The sequence below is a fragment of the Schistocerca americana genome, chromosome 5 (genome assembly GCF_021461395.2).
Source record: "Schistocerca americana isolate TAMUIC-IGC-003095 chromosome 5, iqSchAmer2.1, whole genome shotgun sequence".
NCBI lineage: Eukaryota > Metazoa > Arthropoda > Insecta > Orthoptera > Acrididae > Schistocerca > Schistocerca americana.
The window spans coordinates 255573683-255595277 of record NC_060123.1 but is presented as its reverse complement, the minus strand read 5'-3'; the positions used below and the strand labels follow the sequence as shown (position 1 = coordinate 255595277).

At 45.5% G+C, this 21595-nt stretch overlaps 1 protein-coding gene across 1 annotated transcript in view; it reads right to left on the bottom strand.

Annotated features, from left to right (window-relative positions):
- Positions 1–21595, bottom strand: part of LOC124615882 (cuticle protein 19-like) — a 69474-nt gene that overhangs the window by 36134 nt on the left and 11745 nt on the right. The window contains exon 2 of the mRNA XM_047144049.1: positions 11468–11749. Within this exon, the coding sequence (XP_047000005.1) occupies positions 11468–11749 (282 nt within the window). The remainder of the gene's footprint in view (positions 1–11467; positions 11750–21595) is intronic.

The following is a 21595-nucleotide window of genomic DNA, read 5'->3' as shown; positions in this document are numbered from 1 at the left end:
AGTGAGCTACCGTACCGGCTAATATCAAATATTGTGGAAAGACCGTTGCATTTTTTTGTGGACGCTCAGTGTGCCGTCGCCTCGAAACGGCATCCTTTCATAACACGCAAGTTACAATAAATTTTCCACCATCAGTATGATGTTTCCCGTCATTTTATTACTACAAATCATACACGTAATGACGAGTTTTTGGGAGATTGTCAACTGACTGATGCTTACAAACGGGATACATACATACGGGCTTCAACTGAAAGCCAGTATGGCCTCCAGCGACTTTGTACTGCAGAGAGATGGCATGTGACGTAGATGGCGTTCATACATCTCATTGGTTAACGTTAAAGGATACGTTCAGAATATCTGTCATGCTAGATATTGCTCTGCACGTTCTGAAAGAGCCCCAACGTGCATTTTTCACGCTATGACGTCAGAAAATCGGCACGCTCAACGTTCGAAAGCACGGCTAAAGCGTCGAAATGTGGGGAAGGTGAACAGTAAACGTCGTGAGACTAATGTGGCCTGTGGCCAGTACTGGCGGAGGCCTCGCCCCCCTCCCCTCCTCCCACTCCCTCCCTCCCTCTACCACGCTACCCCAGTGTCGACACAACGCTGTTCTCCGGCTGTGGCAATCGCCCGCGAGGCGTTCCGTTCCCATCGGAACGCGCCGGCCTATCCGCGAATCTGCTGCGTTGCCTGGGGCGCGTCCCTCCCAGGTGAAGCACTGCTGGCGGCGGCGCCAGACAAGCCGCCGCATCAGTACATCCCGCACCCGGCTACCAGGCACATCGTAAACTAATCTGGAGGGGATCAGCCGTCCCTGTCTTCCGACACCCGCCTCACGCCCAGCGTCGTAGTCGTTGCATAAATGTTACCTACCAGTCACGCCGGTCTCGCCGTGTGTCAAGGCCATTAAAAGCTGCAACAGAGAGCGCTGCCTTCAGAGTACGGCTCGTGATTGAAATATTGCGGGGGGGAATCCCGCTGTCTATCGATGTCCGCAAACTGATAGTCCGAATTGTGCTGACGTAGAACAGTGGAACTTTGTCGAATGAAAAAACAAACATTACCGACCGAAGGGGAATTTTTACAAGACGATCTACCGCGTCTCGAACAAACCACACGGAGTATACAACGGTAGCGTTTTTGTAGTTCTCCCAGGGGAACAGACTGTCCATTTCTTTGCAAGTATCCAGCCGTGTTCCAGGAACGTTTAATTACAGAGCATCCTTGAATATACTGAGCGTATCATAATTGATGGCGTCAACGCATACAGCTAAAAGTACACGATACTGAAAGCAAAAAAGTCACAGTTAACATGGGATCTAAAATGGGTACGGTAAGAGCTATCAGCACTTCTTCATCTTCGAGACTGTGAAAAATATCCCCTCTACTGCACGCTATTTGCTTCCAATATTTTGAGAGATGGTAGTATGGACCAGAACAAGAACAAAGTCCAGTAAACATGGACTCTAAAATACATTCCTAAGAACTTTGAGCACCTGTTCATCTTCGCTATTCTGAAACTCATATCTTCACAATCTCATAGCTCTTACTAATGCATTTTAGAGCCCATGTTTACTGGACCTTTTGTCATGTTTCTTCCATATTAACTCCTCTCAAAATATGGAAAGCAAACAGTTTGCAGTGGAAGAGATTTGTTACACAGTATCAAGGGTGAAAAGGTGCTCAAACCGCGTAAGACATACATTTGGAAGTTCATGTTTACTGAAATGTTTTTGATTCTTGCGCAGCGTTCTTTCAACGGTATGCGCTTACGATATTAATTATGATACACCATGTATATATTATTTACGAATATTCGCTTTAAACAGAGCGTTTGAACTTGAATAGTTATGTTTTCCTTGTTCTTTCGTTCTTCCAAATTATGTTCATACACACGCCGTGTTTTCTCTCGTGTTCTCCCGTCGTTTCTTTCATGTTCTCTATTCCGTGTGCTTTTGCTTAAATGTATATATTTTGTGTTTTTTTTAACTTTTTCCTATTGATGATGTGTAATTACACTTCTTTAATATTTTCTTCCATTGTCTTGTTTTTGCTACGTCGAAGTTGTGCCTTGTAAGCACGTGCTTGTTCATTCTTTGGATGTGACCATAACATTTCATCCTTTTTTTTCTGAAGATGTCTGTTATTGTTTCTGTCTGTTTGTATACCTTTCTCCACAGCCTCCTTATTCGTATTTCTTCACGAAAAACTGGTCGGAACGTTTTCCCGACAATTTTCTTTTCCTGCTTTTGTATCTTTTATTTTTATTGACCGTGAATCGCTGTCGTTTCTGGAGCGTAGAGTGCTTCCGGAGTTGCAATGTCTAAGTTTTGCATTGTCAGAGACAGATTTTTTATTGTAGTTTACTCCAGGTAAACTTATATGGTTTTTACAGTTTTGAGATTCTTTGTTGATTGGCTGTTGTGCTTAATCCTGATGGTTGCGTAAACTCGTCCAGAGTTACAAGGGGAGATTATGTGCAGGGTCCCTTTCCATGTACTGAGTTTTGTCGTAGGAGGTTTGTAGACCAGTTTTCTGTGAGATTTTGCAGATTCTCCTCTATTGTTTGTTAGGACAGCGAGATCGCCTTTGAAAGGCTGACACTTTAGATTCATTCTCTGCTCGTTTCTAACCAAGAGTTGGTGTCCCTCTGTTTGCTTTCCCACGTCTCCACAATGTTTTATAGAAATATGTTTAATGGGAGTGGGAAGAGAACATCTCCTAGGCGAACACCTGTGTGGAGTTGAAATACTTCGAAAGTTTCGCCCATGAATTTAATTTTGGTGGTTACTAAAGTATGTTGGATACTTTTGCTTATTTTCCTGTCAGCTTTGTATTCCTCTAAATTGTGAATATCTATCGAATCATAAGATTTTTTTAAGTCAACGAATCATAAGCCTTCTTGAAGTCAACGTCAGTTACCACAGAAATTTTACCTCTTCTTATTTGCAGAACTCTCCTTAGGTGGTTAGACACTGGACTCGCATTCGGGAGGACGACGGTTCAATCCCGCGTCCGGCCATCCTGATTTAGGTTTTCCGTGATTTCCCTAAATCACTCCAGGGAAATGCTGGGATGATTCCTCTGAAAGGGCACGGCTGACTTCCTTCCCCATCCTTCCCTAATCCGATGAGACCGATGACCACGCTGTCTGGTCTCCTTCCCCAAAAACAACCAACAACCTCCTTAGGTTCCATGTCTTTTCTGTACATGATCACCCTGTGGAAATGCTATCTCATACTCTCCTGTTAATGGGCCCACTTGTGTCCCAGTCGAGTTAACAGTGCTTTTGGAAGATTTTTTTATACAACAGGGAGCAGTGAAATTCCCCTGCAATTATTCGACTCGGTTTTATCTCTTTCCCTGGAAGATTTTCTATTTCTCAGAAACTAAAAACACTGACGAAAAAAATCGCAACAATAGGAAAACAAAAGTAGAGTACTTACATTTTGGGAATACATTTGTCTACATAACATACTTAAGTGATTAAATGCATGTATTGTGCTGTACGGGTGCCGGAAGTCAATTTGTGGTATGGCGTTCTGTGCCTGTTGCACTTGGTCGGTCAGTGCAGGAACGATTAATGCTGGTTGGGACGACTCTAGAATTATCGTCCGATGATGTCCCATATATGCTCGATCGGAAACAGATCTGGTGATCGAACAGGCGAAGCAAACATGTAGACAGAACGGTCGAATCACCCCTATGACGTGCAGATTTACAGCCAGGGTGCGTGGAGCAACCTCAAGAATCATTATATTGACGTAGAGATTTTCAGTCAGGGTACGTGCAATAACCGCGAGGGGGCTCGTGCTGTCATACGAAATCGCACCCCAGACAATAACTCCAGGTATAGGTCCAGTGTGCCTAATACGTAGACAGGTTGGTTGCAGGCTCTCAACTGCCTTCTTCTTCTTTCCAAACAACATACGATCATCACTGCCACCGAGGCAGAACGAGCTTTCATCAGAAAACACAACTGACCACCACCCTCTCGCTTGCCATTACTGAAGCCTCAAATGGTAGTGGTCTGGGGTCAGTGGGATGCACGCTACAGGGCAACTGTCCCGGATCTGTCCTTAAAGTAATAGATTTGTAACTGTTCGTTGTGTCGCTGTGGTGGGAGCTGCTGCGCAAATTCGTACTGCAAATGCAGTACGATGCGCCAGAGCCACTTGGTCGTCTGGAGCCCGGCGATCTTCCGACCGTACACTCTGGTGACACCACTCTCAGCGACCATGTACAGTGCTACATTCCTCCCAAGTCTTCGTGCAGTATCACAGAAGGAGCATCATCTTTTTCGTAGCCATGTAACACTACTTCGTTCTAACTCAATGAGGTGTTGATAATGGTTTGTTTGTCGCCTTAAAGGCATTCTATACTATAATCAATTCATCATTCCCAGTCTCAAAGGTGATTAACTCTCACGACCGTTACAGCGTGTATTTACAGCAAACCTGATATGCATCCGCCGGCCAGAGTGGCCGTGCGGTTCTAGGCGCTACAGTCCAGAGCCGAGCGACCGCTACGGTCACAGGTTCGAATCCTGCCTCGGGCATGGATGTGTGTGATGTCCTTAGGTTAGTTAGGTTTAATTAGTCCTAAGTTCTAGGCGACTGATGACCTCAGAAGTTAAGTCGCATAGTGCTCAGAGCCATTTGAACCATTGGATATGCATCCTCACAGGGGTGCTATTTGCGCCACTCTCAAGCAGCTGGCGCGTAATTCGAATAGACATTGTCTTTCAGAAGTGAAAAACATCTAGCAACTTTCATTTATAATGAACAACTCGTTCTTGGTGTTGCGATTTTTTTCGTCGTTATAGAAACTTGGATTGGTGCAACGACTCTGCTAGTATTCAACACGTTTCTTCTGACCCTCAAAATGAAAATTTCATACGCAACTAACAAAATCAAGTAAGAGCCTATCAGGTCATATATATTCCGAGATCCATGTGTCGTCAATGAGAAGTCAAGAATTTCATACGAGGAAATGAAAGCGAAAGTAAAGGAACGTGAAATTTGAATTTGGTACACGCAGTCGGAACCAAGAGAAAGCTGGGAGAAATTCACATGTCAGGTCCGTAGCGATAATCATCAACGAAACATGAGACAGTTCCTGGTTTTAAAGCTAGGGAAAGCATGTAATGTTATCTCCAGAAGCTGTGCCCAACTGTGCAGAACAGTAACAGGCCGTGTTAGAATGAAGCTTTCACTCCAGCCGTTGCTTTGATGGCTCACTTCACATTGCTTCCGGCTCCATACCTGACCTGACCTGGAGCTGCAGTTTAGATTTCGCGTAGTTGTATAACGTGTAGAACTAGTTAGAAATTTAGCGCTGTTTGTTATGTACGCTCGCTACTTTTCGTGTGGATGAAACTCTGCTCCAAGTGCTTTGAATGTAAGGAACTTGTGTGCCTCGTCAGTGTCTATTGTTGAATTAATTTTTCCCTCCACAGCGGATTCTGTGCAGTTTTGTATCATACACTGCCTATAAATAAGTCTTCGAACCCAGAACCTTGCCTATCGGAGGTATTACCGTTACCGACTGAGCTGTCGAGACACGACTTAAGACCGGCCTACCAGCTTTATCAGATTGTGAATGAAGCTACCCGCTCTGATGGTGTAACACCGTCGATTCTCGGGCGTGTCTATAAGGAATGGTTTATCACTTGCACAAAAGCCCATTATTCACGGCGGCACGTCGTTATTAGGCCATATAACAAAGAAACACGATATTGCAGTGCCTGTATTGTTCACAAGTACGGTGCAATATTTCTTCGGACATGCAAGCATGTCCTAAGGAACAGGCACTGCGGCACCTACCGCCGTTACGAAATACATGAAATGTATTTGCTGTTGCCAATATGGACAACCATCAGCTGTAGACTGGAATGACGACAATGGAAATTTATGCCGAATGAGGAGTCGAACCTGCATTTCCCGCTTATCGCAAGTGGTCGCCTTACAGTTAGGCTATACGATCAGGATCCATGGCCAGACCCAAACGTGCATTGTACTTCTGAACAACCGAGGCAATGCAATATCGTATATATCCGCCGACACTGGGCAATCTAATTTCAATCAAAATGCCTCCTCTTCTCAGGAATATAAATAATGTATGTACCAGTCAAATTGTAGACAAGTGGTTGATGACATATGGAAGTTTGGGTGTGGCTGTGGATCGTGCTTGAATAAAGTAATGGTAAGGCAACCGCTCGTAATAAGTAGGAAATCCAGGTTTGAGTCCCATTTCGGCACAAATTATCATTGTCGGCTTTCCATTATACGGCTGATGGTTCTCCAGATTCACAACTGCGAATAAATTTCATGTAACACAGAAACAGGTCAGTAACTAAGATGCAGGACGGGTGTAGTTCTGTATTGTTTCGGGAATGTGTTACCATTCCATGACGGACCGACTCGTGCTGTGGAAGCTGCTGTTTTCCTAGACGACAACGTCCGTGCTCACAGGGCTGTACTCATGTGATCCTGGTTGGCGAACTCTCAGGCATCCTCTAGCATCCGAGTGGCCCGGTAAGTAATCCGATACTAATCCTGTAGAATGTACCTGCTGGGACTACACAGCTGGAAATAAAATATATGCAAAACTCCAACGACTGTGTTCAGGGGCACTACGGGTATAATTTGTGCATACTGAGGGTTTGTGCTGTTAATGATTTTTATGTCACGGTCATCGGAGATCAGCGGCGCTCGGGGCTTGTCTGTGCACCACTCCGTTTTGACAGCTGGCAATACCTGAGCTGAGTTCAGAGGTGAACAATGTTTGCAGCTTTCACTCTAGTGGAAAACCATACCACACCGACGAGTATCTACTCAAGTTGAACAGCTTGAGCCATGTGAATGGGGTCGCATTGTAGGCCTGCAGGAAGCTAGACGGATATACCGTCGCATTGCTCCACATATAGGTCACAGTGTGTCAGTGGTGTTCAATATGTTTCAAATGGCTCTGAGCACTATAGGACTTATTTTCTGAGGTTATCAGTCCCCTAGAACTTAGAACTACGTCAACCTAACTAACCTAAGGACATCACACACACTCATGCCCAAGGCAGTATTCGAACCTGCGACCGTAGCGGTCGCGCGGTTCCAGAATGTAGTGCCTAGAACCGCTCGGCCACTCCGGCCGGCGTCAGTGGTGTGTTAACAGTAGTCTGTGGAACCTTCCCACACCTATAGATCGGGTTCTGGACCTCCACTTAGTAGAGACGCATGTCAAGATCAAAGCATTGTGTGGGAAGCGATCGACGACCGAATATCATCCAGGGACGATATCTGGCCACGTACTGCCCATGCTCTGTCGCCAGTGACCACTGACGACCGTCTGTCTGCAGCAGTATTAACACCGCGTGTGCATCTGGCCAGGTTACCACTGACACCACAGTATGCCGCCTGTTTCTACTCTGGTGCCATTAGAGAGCTGACTGGAGAGTAGAATGGCTCTCTGTTGTGTTCAGTGATGAAAATATGGTGTGTCTGTAATGGAGTGATGCACATACGTGTGTGTGGCGTAGACGTAGTGAGCCGCCTACTGCAGAATACGTTCGCCACGACACACAGGACGCATCCCAGGCTTCATGGTATGGAGCTTTTTCACTTGCAGCTCACTCCGGCCGCGGTGGCCGAACGGTTCTAGTCGCTTCAGTCCGGAACCGCACGACTGCTACGGTCGCGGGTTAAAATCCTGTCTAGGGCATGGATGTGTGTGATTTCCTTAGGTTAGTTAGGTTTAAGTAGTTCTAGGTTCTAGGGGACTGATATTCTCAGATGTAAAGTCCCATAGTGCTCAGAGCCATCTGAACTATTTTTTTTTTTTTGCAGCTCGCTGTCACATTTGGTGTTTCTGCAGGATAAAGTAACCAGTGCTCACTACATTGCACAGGTTACCAATTTCTTACACAGAAGAGGGATGTGCTTTTTCAGCAGGAAAATGCACGTCCACATACGGAAGCTGCGACTCAGAGTGCTCTTTTTGGAGTAAAACAATTGCACTGGCCAACAAGATCTTCAGCTCTCTCGCCAGTTGAACGGGTATGAGAACTTATTTGTTATCCAGGTCCCACGAGAATCATTCCCGAATTGCAATAAAAGGCGCAAGGTACTTGGTACAACACGACTGGAAAGAATGGGAAATTTTGGAACTTGTGGGAACACTGTGAGGTAATTGGTGCCGATTCACATATAGAATGCTGCTCTCACTGTCTAACCATTTAGTAAATAGCACGGAACAGTGGAACGGTGCGCAGCGGGTCTTTGCGGCAAAAGCCCATTGCAGGAATGGAAGTGTAGAGGCCGCACCTTGAGAATTTCGGCTTAATATCAATATCGAGCTGCATGGTGGTGTTCCACGCGCCAAGTCATCGAGTGGCGTTATAGACTACTACCTTTTTGAAGATAATGGTGGGTGCACAACCGCTGTGACGTGCGTTCAGTACGCTGCCGCCACGGACAGTGAACTGCCCGTTTTACTGCCAACTGCTGGTTTCAGCATTACAGAGCTGCGACATATACAACAGAGTTATCGATGGGAGCTGAACGACGATTATTTGATAACCGTGTCAGTGCAAAAGATCGTGACATTGCATGGACCCCAAGACCGCCTGAACTGACAGCGTGTGACTTTTTCTTGTGGGGTCAGCTCAATAGCGAGGTTTACCTTACTGCTACCAACGAAGAACATAAAGCAAGAGTACGAGAGGAAATCTCCAGGATTCCTATTGAAATGTTAGATCAGGCCATGTATAACGTTTTTGCCAGGTTGCAGGAATATGTGCGCTAGGGGGAAGCTCATCTGTGGCATGGTAGTGAAGAAATAAAAATTCTTGTGACAATCAGTAATGGCATACTCTGTGCTATAAACTGACATAAATAAATATGTGTAAAGTAAATGTGCTCATCCATTAAACTACATTCCAAAATTTCCTATTCTTTCGAGTCACCCTGTACAATATATCGCAGAATGTCATTCGGCACGTTCGGCAGCTTCATTATGGTTTCCGTGTGAGAATAAACAACTGCGTTGCCGCCAGAAGATGGTGCACTGTGTATTGATGCAACTGTTTGGACACCGCTTGCTTTGACCTGTGTGTTCCGTTTGCTCTGGATATGATATCATATGTTGCTCACATAATAACCTACCTGTCAGTTCACTTCTCACTAAAATGACCTCGTCTTTGAGGGTGGTTTTGCTGGCATCCTATTTCGAATAACGGGTAAACGTAGCAGTCAACGTCCCCACAATTTTGCAGCCCTCTAGGAAGGCTAAAGTCTAGATCAGGGCAAGCGGCAGTCACGGAGGTGTTTATCGACTGCTCATAGGTAGGCAACGCGTCGGTTTCGCGTAGTCATTGGGATGATTCCTTGACATAACCAATGATAGGCGACAAGAGTGGGAATGTATTTCTAGTGCCGAAATTTAAACCATTGTCTTGTTTGGTATTTTTCGGTGCATCTGTGATTATTATGGCAGCGAGTGCTATATAGTGGACTGACGTTCGTGCTTGTCTCATGGGTTAATTGCAGAGACACGAAAATGTATCTAATGTGGTGGTAAAACGAATACGCAATCGATCTGCTCGAGCACATTGAGTAAGTGGACCAATGGTTTTTTAATTAAATCATGGCAGAAGGCAGGCGGACCAATGCTTACGCGTAATAGAGTCGCACGTCCGATGTATTAATAAACATTGATCCACCTACCTTCTACTAATGATTTAATTAAAAAAAGCGTTATTCCACGTACCTCTTCCCAAGATTTATTTAAAAGACATTAATCCACCTACCTCCTCCTATGATTTAATTAAAAAAATATTGATCCACCAACCTCCTCCAACTATTTAATCAAAGAAACATTGATCCAGCTACTCAGTGTGCTCACACAGATCGATTGCGTACTAACACAGAGCAGCGAAATATTTTACTGCGTTTATTAATATATCATGGGATTGCGACGCTGTCCTTGTTTTGCAGATTCTAGCACAGTTTAAACAGTTGCGACTCAAACAAGGGACAGTTAAATTTACAATCCTCGTTTACAGCAATGTTTCACGCTTTTGTGACCTGTATTTTTTTGTCGAATTTCAACACTAGAAATTGTGTTTCATGTCTATTCATGATGGCCCATTGGCTTGACCAATTTTTTCCGGTGTGGTTGTGTCCGTAGCAAGGACCAGCAATTATTGGCAGCGGGATAGATAGGGTACTAATCTACACTATGTGGTCAAAAGTATCCAGCACCCACGAAAACATACGTTTCTCTTATTCGGTGCATTGTGTTACCACCTACTGCCAGGCACTCCATATCAGCGACCTCAGTAGTCATTGGACATCTTGAGAGAGCAGAATGGGGCGCTCCGCGGATCTCACGGACTTCGATCGTGGTCAGGTGATTGGGTGTCACTTTTGTCTATATCCGTACGCGAGATTTCCACACCCCTTTATCATCCCAATGTCCACTGTTACCGATGTCATAGTGAAGTGGAAACGTGAAGGGACACTTACAGCAGAAAAGCGTACAGGTCGACCTCGTCTGCTGACTGACTGAGACCGCCAACAGTTGAAGAGGTTCGAAATGTGTAATATGCTGACATCCTACACGAATTCCAAACTGCCTCTGGATCCACTGCAAGTACTATGACAGCTAGGCGAGAGATGAGAAAACTTGGATTTCATGGTCTAGCGGCTGCTGATAAGCCACATATCACCCCAATAAATGCCAAACGACGCCTCGCTTGGTGTAAGGAGCGTATGGACTGACGAATAACCTTACATAATGTGGTACATAGTGTAGGTACGGCGAATGCCCGGTGAACTTCATCTGCAGCGTGCGTAGTACCACCAGTAAAATTCGGAGGTGGTGGTGTTATGGTATGGTCGCGTTTTTTATGGAGGGGGCTTTCATCCCTTGTTGTTCTGCGTGGCACCATCAGAGCACAGGGGTACGTTGATGTTTTAAACACCTTCTTGCTTCGCACGGTTGAAGAGCTATTCGGGGATGGCGCTTGCATCTTTCAACACGATGGAACACCTGTTCATAATGCATGGCGTGGGGCGGTGTGGTTACACGACAATAACATCCCTGTAAAGGACTGGGGTGCACAGAGTCCTGACCTGAATCCTACAGAACACCTTTGGGATGGTTTGGAGCGCCGACTTCGTGCCAGGCCTCACCGACCGACATCGATACCTCTCCTCAGTGCAGCACTCCGTGAAGAATGGGCTGCCATTCCCCAAGAAATCTTCGAGCACCTGACTGACCGTATGCCAGCGAGAGTGGAAGCTGTCATCAAGGCTAAGGTGGGCCAACACCATATTGAATTCCAGCATTACCGATGGAGGGCCCCAAGAACTTCTAAGTCATTTTCAGCCAGGTGTCCGGATACTTTTGATCACGTAGTGTAGCACCCCTGATGGATCACCACTGTGTAGCTGGATCTTCGTGTACGTACCGGTGGCGGGCCATATGTTGGCGGCGGGGTGGGCCGTCCATAGGGCGGCGTAGTGACCGGCGGCCCGACCGGGTAGGTGACGGGCGGCTGGGGGTAGGTGGGCCTCGTGGGCGGCGGCGGCGTCGTCTGCGGCGGCCGGTAGCCTGGCGTGGTCGGCGTCGTGAACGGCACCTTGGGCGGCGGGTAGTTGTAGCCGCGGTCTGGCGGCAGGTACTGGAACTGGCCCGGCAGCGCCGGCTCGGCCACCGCCACTGCGGCCACCGCGACTGCCACCCACACGCTCTGTAACAGACGGCCGTCCGTATAGCGCAGTGCTTGCCAGACTCATTTTCTCCAGTCCCAGTAATGACAACTTGGGGCGGCACCTTGGGCCGCATACACTGATCCGCCGGAACGTTATGACCACCGACCTACTACTGATATAAACTCGTCCAGGCGATAACAGCGTCACATGGCGAGGAATGATGGCTAGAAACACGCACGTGCATATAGTATCAGTGAGCGTGTTGATCGCTTGTAGAATGGTTAAGGTGCGCGATCTATCTGAGTCCGAGGGCAGATTGTGATGGCCCGGTGGTTCGGGACGAGCATTTTGGAAACTGCACGACTTGTCGAGTGTTCCAGGAGTGCCGTGACAAGTGTCCTCAACACGTGGCGAAATCAAAGTGAAACCACGCCCAGACGTAGTGGGGTTGGGCGGCCACTCCTCATTAGAGTCGGACCTCGTAGCCTGGGCAGACTGGTAAAACAGGAGAGGCTACGAACTGTGGCGGAACTAACATTAGACTTATATGATAGACAGAGTACAAGTGTGTCTGTACATACAGTGCACCGAACACTTAACGATGGGCCTCTGCTGCCGACGACCCATACCTGTACCAATGATGACAAAAAGACGTCGACGACTACGAATGAAATGGGCACGTATTGGACGTTGGTGCAGTGGCAGAGCGTTGCATCGTCTAATGAATCCCGATATATTCTTCACATTGCTTGAGGAGGGATGCGAACCCGTCGTCTTCCAGGGGGAACACGTCCTTGATACCTGTACTGCGGGACGGGGACAAGACGACGGCGGCCTCGTTTGGCTTCCATTTACGTGGGCATTAAGGGGCTGGTGAAACTCGTACAAGGCACCATGGCGGCCAATGAGTATTGTAGACTGGTTGCAGACCACGTACGCCTTTCGTGACGATCATGTTTCCCGACGCAGTTGGATTTTTCAACGCCATGTCACAAGCCTAGGAGTGTGATGGAGTAGTTCGAGGAACACAGTGGCGAGTTCCAAGTGATTTGCTGCCTCCTTACTCGCTAGATCTGGACCCTATCGAACACATCTGGAATTTGATTGAACGTGGCGTCAGAGCTCATGGCCCTCCTCCACGGAATTTAAGGGAATTAGTTGACTTACGTGTGCGGATGTGGTGCCGACTCCCTCCAGCGACCTACCAATGCCTCACTGCTTACATGCCACGACCCGTCGCCACTGCTATCCGTGACAAAGGTGGGTACACCGGTTGTTAGGTAGATGGTCATAATGCTCTGGCTCATCTATCTTATTATGAATTAGTGACCTTGGTAAAGGAAGCAAGACTAAAGAAAAGGATTTGTCGATATGGAAGAAGCGTTCGACAATGTGAAATAATGCAATCTGTTCGAAATTTTGAAGAAAACACGGGTACGCTATAGGAAAAGACGAGTAATATAAAACAGTAGAAGAGCCAAGAGGATACAACAGGGCTGGGAGACGAAGAACGAAGTCCTTGGGTCAGAAGGGGTATGAGGCAGGGATTTCGTCCTTCATCCATAATGTTCAATCAGTATATCGAAGAAACAATTTCGCAAGTAAAAGGAAGGTTCAAGAGCGGAATTATAATTTAAGGTGAAAGGATGTCAATGGTAAGATTCGACGTTCATGCCACCTTTGTGACCTTAGTTGAGCTTTAAAGACACTGCTGTTACACATCATTGGATTCGTCTCGATAGCCGCTATCAGAAAATAAGTACCGAACTATAGCGTCCAGTTTAAGAAAAGAAAGTTGGCCTTCATATCTCTGAAGCGATCTCACCTATCAACAAGAAACCAACGTCATATTATGGTCCCCGTAGTCCTATGCAACTTATTCTAGGTGGCAATACTTAGTGACTGACGCTGTACATGGTCCGTGGTGCACCGCAGTTGCCTCGGTGACGCTTTTGCATAGCGCCATTTTGCCAGGCGCCGTATACTTTAACCACTGCGGCAGTTTCGCAACTGCTTTCACCCTTGGCCCGAAAGTCAATGACGATGCCCTTTTGGACGTCAGATAAATCGCCCCGTTTCTGTTTTACGACAATGACTGCACTGTCGTCCGCATCCCACTATACCCCTATATACTCTCCACTGTCAGTGCTGCCACATGCCGTACGTGCGTGAGTACTGCACATTGAAGTCACAGTAATAGACAGGACGGTGTATTATCGCCGCACGGGGTAGCCAGGCGGTCTATGGCGGCTTGTCACAGTTCGCCCAACTCCTCTGTCGGAGGTTAGAGTCATCCCTGAGGCATAGGTGTTCTAAGTAGGCTGTTTAGGTTTTTATGTTGGTAACGCTATGTAGCGCTCTATATGAAAATCACTGAATGTGCTGTGTGCAGTCTGTGGCTGGTTTGCATTGTTGGAATTTGCTATTGTAGTGTTGGGCAGTTGGATGTGAACAGCGCGTAGCATTGCGCAGTTGGAGATGAGCCGCCAGCAGTGGTGGATGTGCTCAGAGAGATGGCGGAGTTTTGAGAGTGGATGATCCGGACGTGTGTCCATCAGAAAGAGTAAATTTGTAAGACTGGATGTCATGAACTGATATATATATATATATATATATATATATATATATATATATATATATATATATATATATATATATTTATAATGACTTTTAAACACTATTAAGGTAAATACATTGTTTGTTCTCTATCAAAATCTTTCATTTCCTAACTATGCCTATCAGAAGTTAGTGCCTTCAGTAGTTAGAATCTTTTATTTAGCTGGCAGTATTGGCACTCGCTGTATTGCAGTAGTTCGAGTAATGAAGATTTTTGTGAGGTAAGTGATTCATGAAAGGTATAGGTTATTGTTAGTCAGGGCCATTATTTTGTAGGGATTTTTGAAAGTCAGATTGCGTAGCACTAAAAATACTGTGTGTCAGTTCAAGCACAGTCATTTATAATTTTTCTAAGGGGATGTTTCATAAGGGACGTTTCATATGGCGACCCTGCCAGGATTCGGACCTGGAATGTTGTCCATAGCGTTTAAGTTAGATTAAGTAATGTGTAAGCGTAGGGACCGATGACATCGGCAGTTTGGTTCATTAGCAACTTAGCACAATTTCCAAGAAAATTGTGGTGTATTATCGACAAATGCCAGAGTCTATAAAAGTCGCAGAAAGTAGTGGAAGAGTCCTTTGTGAAAACTGCATTATAAGAGAAATCTCACGGCGGGAGTAAGAAATGCTCTCAGAGGCTAGTAATGTAAATGGTATTGCCGAAGTTTGGATGTTCAGCTATACAAGTGCACGCATGCCGAACGAAATGACTTGACGCTTTACACCCTATTCGGTCATTCATTCACACAAATCACAGAAAATATAAATCATTATTATTAGAAGGGGATTTGAAACCAAAATGGGCGTTTAGTCTCTCTAGCACTGAGCAGTCTCGGCCGGTGGCCATATGTGATGAAGTCGTGTCAAGTCAATAACTGTAGGCGTGATAAACTTTCATTGTATATAATCAGGTAAGGTACTAGTCTAAGTTGGGTACGACTATTACGGTGATATAGCAAATTATAAGTACGTGAAGCTTTTTTTTAATATTTTCGATCAATGAAAGGAAAGATGACTTTAATACGGACTCAGTACTACAGGTTGAGTGAATGGAACACTCCTTCCTTGCTGTCATCTTGTGCGGAAGTCCTTAAATCTCTTCCGCGCAGACGTTATATTTTGAGGCGGTGACGCGTTCGTGGAGTCACGCGGCCCGCAGTGTGGCGGGGTTCTCCAGGGAACACATTCGTCAAGAAGGCCTGCGCGCTGAGTAGACGAGAGAGAGATAGGCGATACTGGAATGCAAGGCTGCAGCCTCCGCACCTCCGCCCTCCACCCTCCTCCCGCATGTCGTCTGTCGCTGTTTACCGTCTGCACACACTGCGGACTCCCGAGGAGATGCACACTGCAGAAAATTATCCGTCTGATACGATAAGCCGCCTGGCCGCCGGTTGCCATCCTCTCGCTCATTACGGCCTCCGCAGCCTTCTGCCTGCGGACCTGGGGCTAACCGTTGCCAGCACGACGGGCTCACCGTTTCCTTTCATAATCGTGTCTGTGCCAGTCTCACAGCTTGATGCATTATTACGAATGCGAACAAGCTGCTCATCTACCGTCTACAGTCTGTACCACAGGTTATAGTTTTGTAAAGCTGAATAGGAAATTTCTCGGATTGGGTTTGTCCTATTATGTTATAAGCGATTTGACGCAATGTTGCAACTACGAAATAACAACATCCGTCAATCTTTCAGTTCCAGTGCAGAATGTGCCATCGTTCGTAACATCTGCTAAATCGCTCTTTAGAATCTGTTGTACTGCTTAGATAGGATTTAATATGGAATAGAGTTCGTGCTGGGGGTTAGTTGTTTCCCAGAATCATGATGTAAGTCGCTTGCTCTTAATTTTGTTTCTGACTTTTTTGTGATGTTCCTAAACGTTAACTGTCCAGTTTCGTGTCATCGGGACACTAAAACTGTATACATGACGTTCTCGACACCACTGTCACCGCAACTGTTTACCAGCATACGAATTAGTGAGCATTCCGGTGAGGCACAATAAGATCCAGGGTAAAAGGTACTGATTCGGTGTGCCATCACTTTCTGTCTTTCGGAACTACACACTCATTATTTCAGCAAGATCCTTCTTGATGCAGTTTCGTAGGTTTCGCGATCGGAGCCAGTTTCCATAAAATTCTTCAGGTAAATGTAAAATGAGGTACCATTGTTCAGGTGACTTTCATCATTTGATAGAGTACTTTGAGTTGTAGGCCACCTCAGGTAAAATAATGTACAATCCAGAAAAAATGGAATAATTACGTTTATTTTTAACGTCGTCTTCTTTCGGATAGTACTTCTGTTGTTTCAACTACTAACCTTGATTATTATTATCGCATTTTGTCTCGGAGCTGCTCCTTCGTTTCTTTTGAGCAGGGAGTACCTATTTCATTAACGGTCATACATCTACATCTACATCCATACACCACAAGCCACCTGACGGTGTGTGGCGGAGGGTACTTTGAATACCTCTATCGGTTCTCCCTTCTATTCCAGTCTCGAGTTGTTCGTGGAAAGAAAGATTGTCGGTATGCCTCTGTGAAGGCTCTAATCTCTCTGATTTTATCCTCATGGTCCCTTCGCGAGATATACGAAGGAGGGGGCAATATACTGCTTGACTCCTCGGTGAAGGTATGTTCTCGAAACTTCAACAAAAGCCCGTACCGAACTACTGAGCGTCTCTCCTGCAGAGTCTTCCACTGGAGTTTATCTATCATCTCCGTAACGCTGTCGCGATTATTAAATGATCCTGTAACTAAGCGCGCTGCTCTCCGTTGGATCTTCTCTATCTCTTCTATTAACCCTATCTGGTACGGATCCCACACTGATGAACAATATTCAAGCAGTGGGCGAACAAGTGTTCTATAACCTACTTCCTTTGTTTTCAGTTGAAGTGGCATTTAGTGTCCATTCAGAAACACACAAGGTGATTCAGTGAAAAGAGCATTTGAATGGATTGTCTGCTAACATGCTTACAGAATTACACCAGTGGTATTCGCTTTAATGTCAACAGAAAAGCCTGAAAGCCATGGACCTTATTCAGTTTTTCTATATTCTTTTCTGTTTCCAATATTCGTTTGGCACGAACGTATTTTCTTCTTTCATTCATATTTCCTATATTTCTATAAACCCTTTTATCTTTAGCGGCATGCACCCCATAGCCTACAATGTTGCGATGTGTTCCAGTTTTACATTGTGAGATACGCGTTTTTTGCAGTCTGTGATTCGTGCCAGTCGGTAGGTAGTTGCTTTCTCTGAGAAACTGGATGCAGTCCATTCACTGAAATATTTAAACTTCATCACTGTCTTGCATTTTTCGCTGTCACAGTAACGTCCGCTCGATACAGGAAAAGCGCTGTTTTTCTTCCAATGGTGTCAGAACCAGTTGCTTTATTGAAAAAATGAAATGAAATGATCGTTTGACATTGTTGGCCGGGAGGCCCCATGCGGGGAAGTTCGGCCGCCGTATTGCAAGTCCTTCTTAGTTGACGCCACTTCGGCGACTTGCGAGTCAATGATGATGAAATGACGATGAAGAACACCCAGTCATCACGAGGCAGAGAAAATCCCTGACCCCGCCGGGAATCGAACCCGGGACCCCGTGCGCCGGAAGCGAGAACGCTACCGCAAAACCACGAGCTGCGGACTGCCTTATTGATAAGTAATTATTATCATACACTGAAGATTTATCTGAGGATAGAATTAAAACCTCTGATCATGAGGTAAGTTATCCAAACCTAGGACTAACTGTGTAACAGGCATGAATGTAGAGTAAATCATGTGCATGCACCTTTAATGACCAGCGTAATTCAGTGTATTGTTATTTGGAACGCTTACCCTCTACATCTGATAATAATTCGTTTTTCTAGTCTTTTGCGTGGGTTTCTCATGTTCAGTGTGTTAGCCGCTGAATGTAAACGCTTATTCTTATATATCAACGGCTCACTTGGAACTACTTTACAACAGTCCTATCAGTTTTAGCCTGCTGTCTTACAAATCAATAAAATCTCCTTGTAACTATGGATCATTGCAAAACTCCAGTCGAGGGTTATTTTCTTATTCAGCCGGTAGGAATAGTGAGCGTGGTATAGCATTGGAAATGAAGTTTTCTGTTGACTTTAAGGCGAATACCACTGGTGTAATTCTGTAAGCATGTTTGCAGACAATCCATTGTAATGCTCTTTGCCCTGAATCACCTTGTGTGTTTCTGAATGGACGCTAAATGCCACTTCAACTGAAAATACCAATGCCATTGAGGTAGATTTGCAATTTAAAGCGTTTCTGGGATGGTGGGCGGTGTCCAGCTGCGTGCAAGGCATAGCAAGCTACAAACAGACGTCCGCCCTCAAACCAGTTGCGCAATGTACGAGAAATAAGTGTCCCTGAGGGTCTCTTCGCGTCCTACCACTACCGGCTCCAACACGTGAGGTATATTAGCGCTGATTAACGTAGCGGAGATACAACACACCGTCCTAAATCACTTCTACTTTGTTCTGCTTACCAGACCATTGATTTCATTTGATAACGCTTTGTTCCTAGCAACTAAAACCTTAATCATTCATTTTATAAGACGTGTGAATTCCTCTCAGATTAAATGTATTGTATTTTTTCTAACGTTTCACGCTCTATCTTTGATCTCTAGGTACCTATCGGAGGCTGAAAGTCAGAAAGTATTTCCTGGACTTCACCCCACACCGCATTTACTAACTGCGAAGAACAGAGTAGTGATGCCAAAGGGAGTGCTTGAAATCAAAATAAACCAGAAATCGCATAAGGAAAACGTGCTTACATAAACTCACCTAGTCCCTATGCTTGATAATCCACAGTGAGTTACAGTAATTATGTTGTTTACTTGAATGCACACAAGAAGGAATGTATTTTTGAGGGGACAGTGCATTTTGAGGGGACAGTGCAGTTTTCCTCTTGTGCTGTTACGTAAGAGTTAAGTCTGTTGGTAGAAACTATATGCAAATATTATTAAGGCAATTAATTATTTTACTTGGTAATTGATAATTTTTCAGGATTTAGCCACTAAACATTTTTCAGTACCCACATCCTCAATGTTCTAACCGCTACTAGCGCCACTGACCATCATGTCGTTTACCGAGTGATGACCCATAGAGACCACACCTTATCCACCTACATTACTAACATATGCAAGGCTGCTCCGAATCTGTATGTTATTGATGGCGTTGGTTTAGCTATGCTTTACATGATGACTTTGTCTCCTTCCCACAACGCAGCAGCTCTCAAAGCAAACCCATAACGCTATCATCCTTTAAAGCGTTTTTGCTTGTTCATATTTAATAGTCTTACAATAAGGTGCTTTCAATAGTTTGGTGCTGCAAGAAGTGAATGCTCATTGAAAAATATTAACGGAATCGACTACAACAAAACATTCCAATATGTGACTTAGATATGACCTGTTATCTGACTATATTGCTAGGATAACACACTTCTATCTCAGTAGCTGAGTGCCCAGAGTGGCTGACTGCCATACGGAGGACCCAGGATTAACTGCCACTACTGCTAAGGATTTTTCCTTGTGGGAGGACCAGAACGGGGGTGACTGAGCCTCGAGATACCAACCGAGGAGCAACTTGACCGAGCAGTATCGGCTCCAAGGTCTGTGCAGCTGGAAGAGCGGCTTGCGGACTACACGGCCTTCCATACCACATCCTAATGACGTCATTGGCTGAGGATGACATGACCGTGGGTCTGTCTCCATTGCCCCATCTAAGGCCAGAATGCCGGATCTGAGCTTATAAGACACCGTTACATTCTCAGGAGTCGGGTGAGAGTGTGAAAACAGGGCATGGAAAAATAGGTGAAGACGAACTGTACTAATCTCCACTATAACTCGGGGTTGTTGGGATGATAGTCCCGATGTCATTTAATCCTCTGGGGTGATGTTGACCCTAGGAAAGGATGGAACATTAAGCATAGCTTTGGAACAGTCTGAGTAGTTTTTACCAAACTTACTTCACCTATGAATTACTAGATGAAAATATACTTTGGTGTCAAGATACTCCAAAAATACCTAATGATGAGAGTGGGAGGAAAGAAAGGAAAAGCATAACTCCGGAGGTCATACAGAAATGTCAACCTAATTTAGTAGAGATAGCGCCGACTATCTACGATAGGACATCCCTGGCGCCCATATTTGGAGTGATGGGAAGGTAAACGCGGTCATTGGTAACATATAACTGAGGAATGCTTTGGAAGTTTTAATCAATGTCGTTATGAGTACGAATTGCATCTAAAATAAATACTATTGAGGGTAAGACTCCGGTAAAATTCTTAAATGAGTGTCATGAATATCAAGAGGATGAATCTATAAAAGACCTTACTTTGTAATTTTTATACTGTAACTGTACTTTTGAAAAGTATGAATAACCTAAGTCTCCTTTTACTGTAGGCATTCAGGGTGATTCTACATGTACCGGTACCGTTGTTGCTAAGACCGAAGGGTAGGCAACTTTGAGAGGCGGCAGTGTGGACCAAAACAAGAAAAAAGTCTAGTGAATATAACCTCTATTATGCATACGTGAAAAGCTATGAGCACTTGTTCATCTTTGGTACTGTGAAAGAGGTATCTTCTACTGATCAAGTGCTCCTAGCTCTTAAGGTACGTGATTTAGAACCCATGTTTACCGGACATGTTACCTTTTATTGGTCCATACTACCACCTCTGAAAGTTACCTACTCTACAGTCTTAGCAACAACCGTACCTGCACATGTGTTCCACTGTCAGTCATATCAGAACGATTTTCGCTTGCAACATTTGAGCTAGTCGTTTCCGGATCAGTGTCCTTCCTCCCTTTTCCAATCAACTCTAACACACAAACCAGGTAGTGAACAAGATTCCTGATGGAGTCGACATCAACAGTGCAAATAGTTCGCTAGAGCATGGCTGATTTGAGTGGATTGATTCTCCACGGGTCGTTGGCCTTCGTACCGGAGGAGAACGAACTAACAACACTGTACTCTCTCGTGCTCGCCAGCTGGCTGGCGGCCTTGATCTGCTCCTGGCGCGAAACGAGAGCAGGCAGAAGGCCGCTGAACCCGCCGCCCGTGGCCACGCCCACCTCTGGCGCTGGTGTCGCGGCCGCTGCTCCAGTTAGCTCGGCTTTTAGATCAGTTAGTACCCGGCCGGCTTCCGGCGGGAGCGTGCGGTCCGTTGTAGCACGGTGGCCGCTGCAGCTGCTGTGTGTGTCGCTGCGACCATGTTATTCTCACAGCGGAACTGGGACTGCGCTCCACAGCCTTTGTCGA